The following is a 17,313-nucleotide window of genomic DNA, read 5'->3' on the forward strand; positions in this document are numbered from 1 at the left end:
AGGTCTGTAACAATTCCTCCTCCATGAGTCTGTCCGGATCCCCAGCCGGAAGTTATCAGCGTTTCTTTGTTCCTCTCGCCAATATTCATCACACATTCAGCCCTTAAGGTCTATTACTCTCTGTGGACTCCATTTCTCTTGCTAGGTTATTCGCTCTCTGAATGCAACAACTGTATCTCTCACGTCTATTAAGTGCACAGCACCTAGTGTCTGACATAGAATAGATTGTCAACAAAAATTTGTTGGGTAAATTAATAAATGAAAGAGATGATTAGATGAGCAGGAAGGGACTGAAAGAGAGGGAAGAAGCCAGCTGTCATCATGAAAGCCAGTGTGTGCACACAGGAAGCCTGGTGTGTTCTGTTGACTCTCCTTGGGAACCATCCAGAGCACCCTGCCCAAATTCATTCAGTGCCCAACCCAGCCTTGAGCATGACAGAGATCCAGCCTGTTTGCAGACATCTGGGAATGGCCGAAAAATAAGCGAGGAAGTCAGAGACTTTGGAATTATCTTGGTGTCTCTTGGCATTGAAAAATGGGCAGTCATAAGGAATTAGTGTGGCAAGCACAAGTCACCACACCTTCAGAAAAGAATGTCCATGGAGGGGCATAAAGGATGGACATGATGGCAGCCATGGACATGATTGCAGGTGTGGATCAGGGAGGGAGCCAGTTGAGGGAAGACCACAGCTGATGTCCCCAAGGAAGGCTATAAAGACATGCATTGCTTAGCAATGGGGGTATGTTCTGAAAAATATGTCATTAGGCGATTTTGTCATTGTGTGAACGTCATAGAGTGTGCTTACGCAAACCTAGATGATATAGCCTACTACACACCTAGGCTATATGGTAGTAATCTTATGGGACCACCGTCGTCTATGCGGTCCGTTGTTAACCAGAAAGTCGTTATGCTGTGCATGACTGTACTTAGGGAATTTGATGACATGGATGAATCCCAGAAACAGCCCATGGAGGCGTGGAGATGCCCACATAGATAGCTAGAGGGAAGAATGGTTTTTGTGATTCTGAGTAAAAGAACCTATGATCTTAAGTAAAGAAGTCTCCATTAATGGAGGGGTAGACTCTGAAAGCAGACAGTATTGGGTGCAAATCCAACTCTGCCATCACCTCTGTTACTGTATCCCAATTATGTGACTTCCTACACATCTGCTTCCTGATTTACAAATGAGAGAAATAACTTGGGAGAGACCGCTAGCTATTCTCCTAGCCTTTCACAGTCATCAAGTGTTAGCGGGGCACACAGACACTCATAATGAAGACTCCACTTTCCAGTCTCCCTTGAAGCTGGGTGTGCACAGGTGACCAACTTCCAGCCTATGGGATATAACTGGGAGAGTCTGGACATCTTCCTTAGGAGATAACTGACATGCGCCCTTTTCCTCTCATCTTTTCCATCCATTCATCCATCATACTCTCCCTAGGTGGAAACTATCATCATTCAGGATGAAGAGGAAGCTGCTGCATCCTCCAGGTGGTGAAGGGGAACTTGGAGTCTGCATCCCTGAGACTTGCAGACCATCCACCTCTAGACTTTGCTCATGAGATGGAGATATAAACATCCCACTGATGTAAGCTACTGTTACTTTTTGTTTTATGTTATTCACAGCCAAATCTGATGCTGATATAATCAAAATCTCTTTTAATTATGAGGATTGAAAGAGATATCAAATGTAAAGTGCTTAGCAGATTGTCTGATGAACAGCAGATATGGAACAAATGGAAGGGTTTATTGTTATAAAGTATGTCTTCAAAAGATATACAATGGTTGCATAAAAAAGATGACAAATTTCTATAATAAGAGATCAACACGGGGAAAGTATACAACCACCTCTGAAGCATTTCTGTATAGAAGATACAAAGGTGAAGAAGACACAAATAATTATTAAATACAACATGCCTTGGTTGGAACTAAAACGTCCCTGTAGAAAATATCAGGTCTGATAGCAGATGGCAGTAAGTGAGGCGGGGGTTAGAGACATAAGCAGACCTATTGGGAGCAGTGAAATATGCCCCTTGTCGAAATCAAAGAAAAGAGATCTGCAAAATATTGTAGAAAACCAATGAAATGGTAGAACCAAGTGTGTAGGGGTAACAAGGGCAGAAGTGGCGACCTATGGCAAGATCAGAACAAACTAGGTGCTGAGCTAAGAATGAAGAAAAGTGTTTGAACATTCAGAAACACTTTTTTCTTTTGGTATTCAAAGAAGAAAATTTAGTTTTGATTTATTTTGTCTCTATAAGGAAGTAAGGTTGCGTTGTAGCAAATAAATGGAAGTCATGGCTGGCACTTTTTTCATCCATGATATTAATGTAGTCTTAGGTCAGACACGAAAACTTGAGCAGTAAAGTAGATGTCTATTTCAAAAATTGTCTAATACTGTGTCTAAGGTAATATGAAGTACCCTACGAAAATGTATGTTTACTAGACCAAGGTGGAGGAAACAAAATCCACTTATGAGAGTTTTTTTCCATTAAAGAAAACGAATGTTTGGGAAGTTAAGCCCGTTACTGAAGAGTCTGAGTGATAATGTGATTAAATAAATTAAATAAAAACTTAGTGATTTCAGGAAAGCTTTCTCCATCCCCCTATGTCACTCCTTCTCCTAGGCTGCCAAAGCAGATTCCCTGCACGCTGGGACACTATTACCATGTGTTGCTACAATTACAGGTGCACGTGTTGTCCCGCACTCCTGGGCTGAGAAGAATTCCTGGGTGAACGCCTGAAAGGCCAAAAGCTTGTGGGATGCAGCACTTGGTTGAGGTATTCAAAAAGGAAAAAAAAATCCTATGACTTAAAATGTACCCTTGAAATATACGCTTGTTTTTAATTGCGACAAAAGTTATGGTGGGGTGAGAGGATGTCTTTCTGAAGGTAAGCTGAACTATGGGAAAGTTCTTAGCAGCTTTCATTTGAAAATGCTGCAGCTCACGTTAGTTCAGCTTCAGCCCTTGATATTTTATTTCCAAGCTTTCAGATCCTACTTCCAATAATCAGACAAGAAAGGGCATCCAACAAATTCCCACTGAAATTATTAATGAAGATGAAAGCCAAGCACAGCTGTTCTTACACTGGTTAACTCATAAGATGTACGTAGCTGTAATTAGAACCTTCTCTCTTGTCTTAGGTGTATTTTAGAGGCAAAATTAAATTTTTTATTGTATGAAAGTTTTAAATAGCGAACAAAGCAAGTATTTCTCTTTACTTGCCATGGGAATGCTGTTTTGATTTTAAATCTTACTTATCTCTATTTTAGAAAGAAAGTACCTTTTAAAAAGTTGGATTATGAACACATTTCTTTAGAATGAATTCTATTATCTTACTGTTTCTTCTTGTGACTTTTTAAACGATTTTCATTTTTAAATCACAGGAAAAAAAGTTTCCAACAAACTTGACTTGAAAACGTAGCAGGACTTATGAGGCCTGTGGGTTCAGCACGAGGATGGTCACATTTTTCTCTAGGGGGAAGAATAATGTCAGTGACCTCTTCCTCACCCCATTTTCAAAACTTCCTGAAGATCCCATTTCCTCACAGAAGCATGAAATTTCAAATAAAAGAGACATTTTTTCTAGATGATGTCAAGATTTCATATGTGTTGGCAGAAAATACTTTAAACTATTAATTATGTACTATATTCCATTGTTTCCAGAACATGCCCACAGCCACCCCATGGATTTCTGTATGACCAGCTTTGGTTTGCGGGCTCTCACACTAATGTGAGCATTTATTTATTTTTTATTTTTTTATTTTTTATAAGTAACAGCATTCTATTAGGGCCAGAAGGTTTTGTTGGGTTTTTTTTTGTTAAAGATTTTATTTTTTTCCTTTTTCTCCCCAATGCCCCCCGGTACATAGATGTATATTCTTTGTTGTGGGTCCTTCTAGTTGTGGTATGTGGGACGCTGCCTCAGCGTGGTCTGATGAGCAGTGCCATGTCTGCGCCCAGGATTCGAACCAACGAAACACTGGGCCGCCTGCAGCAGAGCGCACGAACTTAACCACTCGGCCACGGGGCCAGCCCCGTGAGCATTTATTTTATAGATTATATTCATCAGCTCAAAAATCTGAAAGAGAATCCTAGAGCCAAGTACCTACGCCTTCTAAGACAAAGTTTATCCATAAAATCAAGTTGTTATTGCACTGAATTTTTAATAACATTGATTCATATGTCAAAACTTAAAGCCAAACTTTTTAATACATTGAACACTAAATTTTAACTCAAAATTCCCATTTTAATGCAAGAAGTTATCCATGCTACAATAATGCTTTTGTGAGTTCTTTTAAAATGTAATGGGAATAATGATATCAGATCATAATTAAATTATGCCATTCAACTTGCTGAGACAAATAAATTATAGAATTATTATATTATAGCTATAGAATTATAGAATGATTAAATTATAGAGCAGACACTGTATAAAAGTTAAAAGGGATTCATGTTTTAAAAGGGTGGAAACAGAATTCTAGCTCTAAGTTTTTGGAAAATAAGTCTGGAATTGTAATACTTGGGCCTCCAACTAATCAGGACAAATGGTAATTGGACCTTAAAAATATTTCCCATCGGGGCCAGCCCCGTGGCCAAGTAGTTAAGTTTGTGCATTCCGTTTCGGTGGTCCAGGGTTTCACAGGTTCGGATCCTGGGTGCGGACCTAGCACCGCTCATCAAGCCATGCTGAGGCAGTGCCCCACATAGAGGAACTAGAAGGACCTGCAACTGGAATATACAAGTATGTACTGGGGTGCTTTGGGGAGAAGAAGAAGAAGAAGAAAAAAAGGATTGGCAACAGATGTTAGCTTAGGGCCAATCTTCAAAAAAAACCCCAAAACATTTCCCATCAATTCCAGTTTACTGGTACCAGTGAAGTGCCGGTAGGCCAGCTCTCTCTGAGGGAGGGATGAAGCCCAGATTGCAGTATGTGCCAACTGCTGTGGTAGAAACACTCCTAGCATGGCTGACTTCAGGTTAGCAAGTGCTTAACCACAAGCTGGCGAGATTCCTGACCAATCATCAACCTGCTCCAGAACACTGTGCCTGTTACTAAATTCCTCTTTTCTTTTATAATAAAGTATTTTGAGGTCAGGTGGCAACGCTCTCATCCCTAAGAGTTATGGAAAGTGTCCCACGATGTAGTGAGGTGATTACTGACAATCTCCTCCCAAGGTGGACCTGAGATGATCTAAGCAGATTCATCCAACAAGTCCTAGTTTCCTTTCCGTTTTCCTCAGTTGACAGGTAACTCCATACGGACGAGAGTCACGCTTTCCTTACGCATCTCTGCATTCCCAGCCCATCACACAGCTCGCAGCACATAATGGTCTAAGATGGAAGCACAAACATTGTGCCCCAAATTAATCTCTTTGTCAGTCCCCCAGGGCAGGGAATTTGGTCTGCTTTGCTCACTAGATGCCCATCCTAGCACAGCAGGTGCCAAATAGTAGGTGCTCAATAAATATTTGCAGAATAAAGGAATAGATGAGATACTGAATAAGAACCCGGAAGTCATGTGTGATAGCCAAGACAGCAAGCATCGATAGCCAACCATCAGCAACCAGGTCACTGAGTTTCAGATATAACCTGAAAACTAAATGAGTTGATTCATAAAATCCATGGTTTACTGAGACCCTTTAGCTAGATGAGTGATTCCAGCACTGAAATCCTGTGGTTCCTCCTCTTTTGTTGCCCGTTCAAGGCAAAAGGTTTTAAGGGATTGTATAAGAGGAAATGTCACTTGTGTCTGCCTAAGAACAAGTTTTATCTCAGGGACAGCTGCCTATCAGAAACTGGGTCTTGTTTTTCTCACTTAGTCTATTTTCTGTCTCTTCCTGTCCCTTTTCTCTTTACTCCCCCACATAACATGTTTCTCCAGCCCCTGATTCAATATGTTCCTTCCGGCTTCTCTAACTGGGGGTTTGGCTTTATTTAAATGCAATTTTGCAAGGTTCAGGACATGATATCATACTTCTTTAAACACCCGAGTCACAGAACTTTGTTCTTTACAGTTTCGGTAGGCTCCGTACGAAAAGAAGTGGGGAGGAGCAGAGCTCTCACGCTAGATGGCTCAGACCTTAACTCTGTCAATTAATCTAAAAAAGAAAGAGTTTTCCTATGGGGATTTGGCATTAGAGACACATTGATGAGAAAGGTAAACAGATTCCTTCCAGGTCTAGAATCCTAGGCCCATGTTTGTGTCATATTCATTTTCCAGAAAATATTGCAAGGAAGCTGCCCAGATTTAAAGTAGAAACTTTGAAGGGTAAACCTGGTGTGATTTCTGTGGCTAATGGAAGGTTTGTAATTTTCCTCTTTAAAAATAATGGAGAGGCTGCTCTTTAAATGATGAGTCTTTGGTAGATTGGCAGGGTGAGTAGAGTGAGGAGAGGGATGCATTGAAAACTAGTACAAGACTCAACTCTGCGTTTAAGAATGAGCTATCAGCTGGGAGGTTACTAGATGTCCTGGGAGAGCGTAGCCTCCAGGAGCAGAACCCCAAAGCACAACAGAGAAAAGGGCAGTCTCACTTCACCTCTGAAGAGTGAACTGAAAGGTGGACCTAAACATCCGCCTCTGGCATATATAATACTTATAAAAACAGTGGCTGGATTTCCATAGACTCCTGGGCATCTTAATAATATGAACATTACGGTAATTCTAAGTTCAAATATATGCAAAAAAATATCTGAAACCTATCACTACACTTCGGATTATCACTTGGTCCCGTTTGTTCCCTTATGCTTGTTAGAAATACAATTCTAAAACTGGTATTGAAAACCCAAATTAGATCCTGTTACTGATAGAGCACACAATTTAAAGAGCTGGTATGGGAAATATGATAACATCAAAGCACTTGAACTTTGTTTTAAAGATCTAAACCTAGCACATATACGTGATCTGTGACAAAATCCAGACGGATGAGTCACACCCCGCCATCTTTGAGGCTGGGGAGAGAAAGGCGGGTAAACATCTAAAGGCGGTTCAGCACCACAGTGCAAAGCCATGGGAATGCTGGAAGTGCTTTGAGAGCAGGCGGTGGGGGGAGGGTGGGGGCAGCGTTTCAGTGGGGTTTTGGGGGCACTGACAATCGTTATTCAGGAAAGAAAAGAAGAAACGCCCCAGGCAGAGGAAGCTGCAAGCACAAGCTAGCCACGCACAGAGCAGAGAGGCTGTTTGGCTGAAACTCAGAGTGAAACTCAGAGAGATGAGCCAGGAGATGAAGCTGGGTGGCTGCTGCGGCATGAAGGAAGGGGCCGCAGGGCCCTGCTGAGAACCTGAGCTTCTCTGCTGGGAAGGAGGAGCCATCACTGGAGTAAGGCTGGTGAATGCCAAGGTCCAATGATGTCCCACCTGGACAATCATGGCACCAGAAGGAATAAGAGAAAACAGGAAGAGGAGGAAGCCTTCAAAGCAAAGCACAGTGGCACGTAGGCATCTCTTGGCTTCTGTAGAGCAAAGCCCTCTTGCAATTTCATCTACTCACATGGCACTGATTGCACAAAGTACTAGAAGTGTGGAAAGGTCCGTTTACTCACTGTTCCGTGGGTGCCAGCGCACAGCATTTAGGTAGAAGTTGCAGTAATGGAAGAGAAACTCATGATCCGAGCGTTGGCTTTTCCCCTGAAGCAGGGGCATCAGGTCACGTCCATCAATGATCCTGTGGGATAAATCAGGTGGGCATCAGCTGGTGAATGGCCACTGTGTCCTTGGGCTAAAATGCCCTGAATTCTGAGCTGTCCTTCCAGCAAAGGAGAGCATGATAGAGCCACGCAGTCATAGTTAAGTAAGCAACACAAAGAACACTAACTGTCCCCTGTTGGGTGCCATATGCAGCGCAGCGAGGCCAGCTCTGCTCACTCATGGACTCGTTTAATCTTCCAAACAGCACCATGAGTTGGGACCATTCTCATCCCACGACAATGAGATGAGGAAACGGAGGCCAGAAAGCCTAAGTGACTTATCCAAGGTCATGTGACTAGTAAGAGCCGACAGGACTGAAACCCAGCTGCTTGGGCATCTATGCTCTCAACCGCTCTCCCCACTGCTTTTCCTAAACCCAATTTTCTGCCTATTGTCTTGCCAAAGGGCAAGCTTTAATTATGAACCATAGCTCTATTGAAAATAAGAATATCTGACAATTTGGGTTAAAAAAATAATATATAGTATAGGGCAACTTGAAGTGGATAGACTCCAATGAAAGTGAATTTCTAAACCAGAATGAATTAATTTATAAATAATAATGATGGTGATATTAAACACCTGGGAATGGATTGTTCCCAAATGTAAATATCTCTCTTAATACTTGGGATTTAGCTAGGCCAAGAAGGGCAACTTTCCAGATGGCAAACAATAGCTATATACAATTGGTGATGAACAAAATAAAATTATTTGCATTGTAAATAAAGGAAAAAGCCCCAAATTTTGTTTTGAGTTAAACATATATTAACAGTGACTAGAGGAATGAAAGTCACTGATACATTAGGCCACTGCCATCGAAACAAGAGGCAGAGAGCTGCTTTGAAAGAGGTAGGTTATTTAACTGGAGGATTTTCTTTCTCTGATTAAAAGCTCTCCATCCCTGTCATCCTCTGTTATAAGGAATATAGAAACTTGAAGTTTAACTTGGTTATATAATTTGGGTAAGCGTTCCCGAGAGGTCTGCATCCCTTAGATTTTTTTGTGGTTTATTTTGGTGTCACTAAAAACCCTGTAATGTAATTATAGCCTCGTTGCTTAGCACTTCTCTGGCCTCAACCCTTGTTATTAATCATGCGATCCGCAGAAGTCTATGGACTGAAAATATTCTATTATCATAAGTTAAAAATAAGAACAAAAGATGGACTTGGCTCACTTCCCAAGCCTGCATTCCCGTTCAACATGGGAGGAAGAGAAAGAAACAAGGTAGAGAGATGGTTCTAGTCAGAAGCAGCATGTTCTCTGAAACACTATTTCGATCCTGAAATGACAGTTCTCATGCCTCGTTCCTTTGAAATTCCTTTCAAGAAATTCTCAGTCCTTAAGAAAATGAGATCCTGAATAGGGTGGGTAAAAAAGGAAGGGACGAGAGGGCAAGTGTGCAGGTCTGAGTATCTGAGCGCGAAGAGCTGCCAGTGGTAACAAATGACCTGCCGGTGGGAGATGGGACAGAGTTCCCATCCCTCTCCACCACCTCCACGTGCAGAGGCCTTTCCCTGGCCGCTCCAGGGCCAGAATGAATCTCCATTTTTTGGACACAATCTCTACCTCTATTTCTCGAAGCCATTTTTCATCATAAGCCAACAAGATTCAACACTTGATTTAAGAACACAGGAGCTGAAAATGCTTTCTTCAGATAAGTATTTCATAACTTAACCAGGTCATGATAATATGAAGGGGGATTTAATTAAAAAAATGACTCCACATCTCACAATTTTTTTCTTACTTAAAGGCAAAACAGTAAGTTTGTTTTTTAGAGGAGGGAAGCAAAGTCTATTCTGCAAACTTCTTTTTCCTCAAATGCAGAGATAGATCTCAGGTTTTTTTTTTATATCCTACACCTAACATGCTCTTTCCTAGAAGCCAGCAATAAATCACTCTGCTAGGGAAAGCGAGCGTTTCACAGTGCTGCAGAAATATGGGCTGTCAAAAAGAGGCTCATTTCTGCCATGAAAAACTGAAAGTGACCCTATTGAGCTAAACTTTTAAAGGGTGTCTAAGCTATCAAAATATTTGGGATTGTTTTAAACAACATGTGCAAATCACAGCTAACGATAGCAATAAGCCGGAGATGGCACAATTGTCTTGACATTGCTAGGAAAGAAATGTTTCCATTACATCGTGATTTGTGGAAGAGGGGCCCATGCACTTTCAACCGACGCAAAGCATCGCTCTTTTCTACGGGAGTCATCTAACTGGCCTTTTCTGCAAACGAATTCAAGTTTGCATAGCAAGTTTGTAGCCACTGCTACAAAATTGGATGAGTTCTCTGGTAGTGTCTGCTTGATTCTGAAAAATGTGTTCCTTTGAGATTGTTTTTAATTTGGAAAGTGAGAATATTCTCTTTGGGTTCTTGATTCATGACAAGGGTAGCAATATTAACAATTCATTTCCAAGGAGCTTCGTTTTTGAATTTCAGGGTAAATTCAATAGCATGGGGACAGCTTTCACATAATTGAAAAGAGCATGTTTTGGGGACCTTCCTTGGGCTACAGCGACCTCATTCTTCCATGAATGTGCTGTCTCTCTCTCAGCTCTGAGCAATTGAACCATCTAGCTGTCACGTCCTTTGCACTTGCTTTGCCTGGCCAACTCTGGGGCAGATTTGGGGATCACAGGAGAAGGGAAAGTTTTCTTGGGGGAGGGGACACAGAAAGGAAGGTTTTGGCGACTGACACAGAGGTTAATTTGGGGCACAATGTTTGTGACTTACCTGTGCACTATTCAAAATAAAGTGATTTTTTTCAACGTAGGAAGTAATAGGAGAGGAAACATTTTTAGAAGAAAGTAGGTATATCTTTAATAAACTAAAGGGAATCTCAAGTATCCAGAAAGTTATTTTTATAGTTAAAAAGAATGTTTCCTTTCGTAAACATTAAACACTCTGCCATATTTGAATATAAAGCAAGAACAGTTATAAGTGGTTGGAGGTACATGAGAGTTTTACCTTTTATTTTGCAAAACGATGGTGAACTACATACAGCTCACCGACTATTTTATTGTAGTGACAGAGTGAAGTGGTTGCCTAGCTATACGTCAGCAAAATTTACTGGGAGAACTAAGTCACTTCCCTCATCTTCATTAGACAAAAGTGATATCAAGCATTCAAGTATTGATTTCTTTTCCTAACTTGGAAAAAAAAAAAGGAATCAAATTTAATTTTAATTATGGAATAGGAGTCTTAAATATTTCACCTGTAAAAGTTGATTCTCATGAATGTCAGCCTCCCTTTCCTTCCCTCCCAGCTGCATAGTCTATGGCCAGAATTGAGATGTTTTCCAAAGGTCTAACCAACTATGGCATTTTGCAATCCTTTATTACCAACATTAAGAAGGAGCATGGTCATAGACTTAGCATGGAAATATTCTATCTGCTTGCAAAGATGAGACTGACAGGAAGGATTTTCACTTTAATGAGTTAATACATTTAGGTATTATATTTTTCTTCTATGTAAGGCCCTGTTGCCTAGATTTTCTGTCACAAAAAAAGGTTGCCCTCCATTTATTTCCAGAATCAGCTTATTTGGTGACACAGGGGGAATAATTTTTCTGAATATGCCTGGGGTGATGGCCACCAAAAGTTCTTTTAATAAACCATGTCACAGAATGCAAATGAACTGCTTTAGTATGTATGAAGGAAAAATGCACTGCGGAGAGGAATCTCATAGGCACACCACGGGGTCGAATTAGAGAACTATTCTCACAGCAGTGCTGAGACTCTGCAAAGCGAAAATCTCTTATGTGTACCCTGGCCTACCGCTCTTTTTACCTAAGTAGAAACTGCAACAAAGGGCTTCTCATCTTCCACCAAGCTTTGATTGGTCAGGAAAGGCACCCACCAGGCACAAAATGCTTCTTGAGCATTACAAGGTTACACTTGAAGGCCAGGGGTCTTCTGACCGGAAATCCTCTCATTCTGACAAAGCATGTAGAAAGAAGCGAGGACACCTCGTTAAGTGCTCCTCAAACAGCTTGGGTCCAACCCTCTGAGTTTATTCTCTTGAAAAAGATCAATGCAATATCGCTCAAGCAAAAAATCGAGAAAGCTGATTTCCATCAATTTAGTGGGAAAGAATTGAGGATATTTTCTTTTCTTTTTTCTTTTTTTTTTATTCACTGGTTTCTAGTATATTCACAGAGTTGTGCAACCATCACCACAACAAATTTTAGAACATTTTCATTGCTCCAAAGGAAACCCCATACCCTTTAGCAGTCACTCCCCATTCTCCCCTGCCCTCAGCCCCTGGAAACCACTAATCTACTGTCTCTATGGATTTACCTGTTCTGGACACTTCATATAAATGGAATCATACAGTATGTGTTCTTTTGTGACTGACGTCTTTCACAGTATAATGTTTTCACGGTTCATCCATGTTGTAGCATGGATCCTTACTTCATCTCTTTCAATGGCTGAGTAACACCCCATTGGATGGATAGACCATATTTTGTTTATCCATTCATTAGCTGATGGACATTTGGGTTGTTTCCACTTTTTGGCTATTATGAATAATGCTGTATGAACATTCCTGAACAAGATTCTGTGTGGACATGTTTTCATTTCTCTTGGGTATATACCTGGGAGCAGACTTGCTGAGTCAGTGGTATCTTTGTGTTTAACCTTTGAGCCTCATCTGCTTTTGACCCTGACCAGTTCTTCTCCTTCAGCTTCCAGGATTTCCCATCTCTGGCTGGGAGGATATTTTCTAAAGAGCAGATATCTGTGCATCAAATTTGTAGATGAATATAGATATGAGGATATTATCCAGATGCTTTTATTGAAAAATGTTGATGAGGTTCTACATTAAAACAACATTTTCTGTAAAAGAGCAATAATAAGCTTTCGAGCTGCAATTCTCAATCTCAGCACTACTGATGTAGTGGGCTGGATCATTTCTTTGCTGTGGGGGCCGTCTGAATGTTTAGCAGCATCCCTGGACTCCACCCACTAGATGCCAGTAGCATCCTGAGTCAAGACAATCAAAAATGTCTCCAGATATGGATAAATGGCCCCTGGGAGGAATAGCCACCCTGGGTGAGAATCATTGCTTTAGATGTTCAAAGTCTCCAGGGCAGATACATAAAGATGCTTTCTGGACTTGGTTGGTAATGCCATTTAAGTAAGATATTGTGCAATACCTTTATTCCCATGAGGGGATTGGAAGCAGATTTCTGTTTTATTATCTGTGCTGTCTTTAGGATGCTGATGGCATTTTACAGGGCCTTGGACCTCAACCCAGAGACAATATGATTGGGTTGACTTAGGTCAACAAGCATAACAAAGAATCCTCAATATTGAGAATGGGTTCTACTGAAGCCTCTGGCTCACACACAAAATATCTGGGTCTGCCTAAGAGGGTGGCTGCTTCCTTCTTCAGTGGGCATGTACAAGAAAAACAGAGTGACCTCCATCAGCCTCAGACTGGGGTGGGTAGGAAGTGCCGGCAGCAAGGTTTCCCTTATGGATTTTCCTCGTTGCCTCTGAACTTCTTCCTTCCCTTGTCTTTCTCCAGTTGGATGGAAACTCATTTAAAGATATTGTGAAAGCAAAGAGTGGTGATGATTTTAATGTTATAAGCCATGAGAGAAGAATGTAATTAATGAAATTACCTGAACATTTTGTGTAAGCTACTTAAGGAAATGTTAAGCTTTATTCCAAGGGTAAGAACCAGGGCCAATGAGTAGATAGTAAGGAGTGAGAGCTTTGGCTTTACATAAGACCTTTTATGAGTTACTGCTGACAAGTTTTCTGTCTGTCACCAAGGCAGAAAAAGAGTAATTTGACTAGAGTAGATCTTAAAAGTCCCCTTCAGTCCTCAAATTTTATGATTCTAGGATCCTGGATGAATATTAAATGTGGAGAGGAAAGAACTGTACTTTGTAGATCTTACCTCTCAATATGGCCGGTCAAACAAAAATGGTAAATATTCATGCATTCTCTAAGCTGCACTTCACATGCACTAATGCTTTTCATCCTCATGTTGACCCTGTAAGGTTAGTGCTGTTACTGAATCCAATTTTCAGACAAGGAACCAAGGCCCAGTAAGTTACGCACTTAGCTAGCAGTGAAGCCAAGATCTGAGCCCAAGCAGTACAGCTCTGGATCTCTGCTCTTATCCACAGGACCAGCTACTCTCAAAGTGTGGTCCAGAGACCCGCGGGGATCCCTGACACCCTCTCAGGAGGTCTACGAGGTCAAAACTATTTTCACAGTAATACACAATGTTCTTTGCCTTTTGGACTATGACTCTTTCAGGAGCGTACAGTGGACTCTCCCAGGGGCTACATGGCAGGTGATGACATCATCACTCTGTCAGCCAATGGAGTTGTACTTGGGTGCTCTTGTGCTTTAAATTTTTTTTCAGGTGTAATTGCTAACACGATAACCATTAATAGATATAACTCACATAAACAAAATGTCTTTGGATTCCTCAATCATTGAGGAGTGTACCTGGATCTTGAGACCACAAAGTTTGAGAACAGCTGAACTCTACACTGCCGCCTTTTGCGTTTGTGTGTTTGTGTGTGTGTGTGTGTGTGTGTTTGGGGGAAAGGTATACCTAAAGAAGAAATTTGAAAAGAGTAAGGAAAATCATAAACAATGAAACGAGCTTGACACAATGGAGGTGAGCATCTATCCATGAACTCAGCTCTGGCTGAGCTGCAGTTTCCTCTCTGGCTTCCTGTTTCCTCTTCGTTCCGCTGGCAGCTGAATTTAAACAAGATTTGCAGCCCGCCTGCGTGACATTAGCCTGGCCTGCCACCAAACTAATGAAAACAATTAATCAGCGTGCTTCACTTAAAACTCTTCAGATTGGTAATAACACTTAAGAAGAAACCATTGGCAATGTCATATGAAGTTGTATTTAAATTTAAGAGAAAGACATTTCATTTAGGACTTTCATTTGGAAAACACGCTGGGAAATAGGGCCCTTAACTGGGAAACCAGCTGCCTTTCTCGCTGCTGCAGCAAAGAGCTGCCGAGTGGGGCCAAAGGGAAAGCTATGGGATTAAAACGTGGGGGGGTGAGAGGAGCATTTGCTCAGCTGCCCTTTGGCACACCGATGATGGGCACAGACAGGAAGGAGGATCAGCAGATACCGAAAGAGAAAGCCTCAATTAAAGACCATCCATCCACATCATGCCTCGGGGTTTACCTCCCACTGGGATAACAGGATTGACGGCAGGTGAGGGGGTTACTTAGGCAGATCCACCACTTAAGGCCCATAACTGCACACAGATTATAAGTCCAGCTGGAGGTAGCATGCCATCATACAGGCAAACCGGAACATACTTGCCTGCAAAATCTGAACGAGACAATACCAAGTACCTCTGAGTCACAGTACCTGTCTTCAGGCAGAGGTGATCCCGCAAGTTTGGCCACAGTAGGAAATATGTCCATGTTGCTCGTTGGCTCGTCAATCTCCAGCCCAGCCGGTATCACTCCCGGCCAACGAAGAATGCCTGGAACCCGGATACCTCCTTCCCAGTTGTTTGCTTTCCCCCCTAAAATGCCAAAGGAAACCCACAGAGAGATTTGTAAGTCTTTTTCAATGCTCAGGTTAGGGCTCACTTTAACGCTCCATGTGAGCTGGCCAGTATGGAAGAACCAAGTGCTCTAATGACATGGATTCAATGAGAATTTCATGAGCAAGACAGTATATGTTGTGGTGAAAAAATATATATGAGATGGTCACTACTATCACGGCCAGCATTGCCTGGTGGTCATAATTGATGACTATAATCAGGGAGACTAAAATCTCAGAGCAATAAAGGACTCAAATCAATGACTTTGGAGTCAGAGAGTTCAAATTCCATAGGTACTTTCTACCAGCTATGGTAGGCAAAATGATGGTGCCACAAAATGTCGAGGTCTAAACCCCCAAAACCTTATGTGGCAAAAGAGGAGATGATCTTAGATTATCTGAGTGGGTCCAGTGTAATCACACGGATCCTTATAAAGGACAGAGAGAGGCAGGAGAGTGGGAATCAGAGAAGCAGGGATTGTAGTCAGAGAGAAAGATGAGAAGATGCTACACGGATGGCTCTGAAGATGAAGAAAGGTGCCCCAAGTCCAGGAAAACAGGTGGCCTCTAGACACCGGAAAAGGCCAAGAAACAGATTCTCCCCTAGAGTCTCCAGAAAGGACCGCAGCTCTGCTGACACCTTGATTTTAGCTCAAGTGGACCCATTTTGGACATCTGAACTCCAGAACTATAAGACAATCAATTTTTGTTGTTTTGAGAGTCACCAAATTTGTGGTAATTTGTTATAGCAGCCATAGGAAACGAAAACACCAGTTCCATGCCCTTGGGCAAATGGATCAAGCATTCTGTGCCCCACATTCCCAACATGAAAGGCATGAGTATTACCTGGGATTATGATCCCAAGCACCAAGTCTAGTGCCTGGAAGAGAGGAAGAGCACCAGAAACGGCCATTGTCATCATTGCTACTGGTTTATTACTGGGAGAGCTCCTACTGTTTAGTTGAGAAAAAGAGCTTTGTACCTAGGAGGTGACTTGAATATAACTAAATAGAGCAAGAAAGGGGTACTGGGAGGGGCTGGAGGGTGAGCTGGGAGTAGGTCACAATGTCAAGAGGCACATCACAGAAGATGCTCACCAAGGCCTCTAACTAATGGGCCTTGGGGGACCGAGACAGCAGCATGCCAGCCTAGGGCTCAGAGAGGCCAGTCTGGAGTCCCTGAAACCATGCAGTTAGCATATGGATGGATGGAAAAACAGACACACTGTTTCCCCCGAAGTAGTTCCCCTTGAGTTTACAAAAAGCTGAGCATAGAGCTGAAGACCACGGGAGTAATCACCTCAGAGAGTGGGCTGGGAGGAAGGAGAGAGCTGAAGTTTGGCTACTTGCAAACACATTTTCAACCACCAATTGGTATGAAGAATTAAAAATAAAGAGTTAAAATAAATGAAGAAAGTGGAAAGAGAGTACTGATTCATAGCAGGGACATAAGGCGTGGTTCACAGTGGACGTAAATGGCATTTAAATTTAAAAAATGAATTACTGAAGACAGAGGTTTGAGGGATCTTGAAGGAAACCATTTCTTAATGCTAGTTTCTGACTGTCGTAGACTGAATTCTGGCGATTGTAGACTGAATTCTTCTTATAGGCACAATCTTTAAACTGCAGGCACTCCTATATTTTATATGAACAGACACTTGAGTGAAAATTCACATAAAAATTCATATGATAGTTTGTAGTTTCTATGGTGGCCTCCCAGGAAAGTTAAAATTCTTCCACTTTCTTCATCTTCTCAACACGATCTTAAGGTAATTATCTCACAAATACTATTATTCTTGCTTCACAAATATCACATCCAAGGAATGGGAAGTTTATATAATTTCCCACAGTTTATTCAAGCTGTCAGTAGCAGAGCGAGCTGTAGGAAAAAATCTCAACACGTGAATTACTGCCTGCTTATCCTTATACTGCATTAAGCTCGTAGGATATTCACCAGCTTATTCTTCTACTGGATCAAGCTCATAGAATGTTCACCTGCTTATCCTTCTACTGCATCAAGCTCACAGAATGTTCACCTGCTTATCCTTCTACTGCATCAAGCTCACAGAATGTTCACCTGCTTAT

The 17,313-nt window shown here is 41.7% G+C and overlaps 1 protein-coding gene across 4 annotated transcripts in view; it reads right to left on the bottom strand.

Annotated features, from left to right (window-relative positions):
* The window catches only part of STS (steroid sulfatase), a 175,330-nt gene that overhangs the window by 9,954 nt on the left and 148,063 nt on the right, over positions 1-17,313 (bottom strand). For all 4 annotated transcript variants that reach the window (XM_046674064.1, XM_046674065.1, XM_046674066.1 and 1 more), the window contains 2 exons: positions 15,050-15,209; positions 7,548-7,669 (listed from right to left, as the gene is read on the bottom strand). In XM_046674064.1, the coding sequence (XP_046530020.1) occupies positions 7,548-7,669; positions 15,050-15,209 (282 nt within the window). The remainder of the gene's footprint in view (positions 1-7,547; positions 7,670-15,049; positions 15,210-17,313) is intronic.

The sequence above is a fragment of the Equus quagga genome, chromosome 10 (assembly GCF_021613505.1).
Source record: "Equus quagga isolate Etosha38 chromosome 10, UCLA_HA_Equagga_1.0, whole genome shotgun sequence".
Lineage (NCBI taxonomy): Eukaryota > Metazoa > Chordata > Mammalia > Perissodactyla > Equidae > Equus > Equus quagga.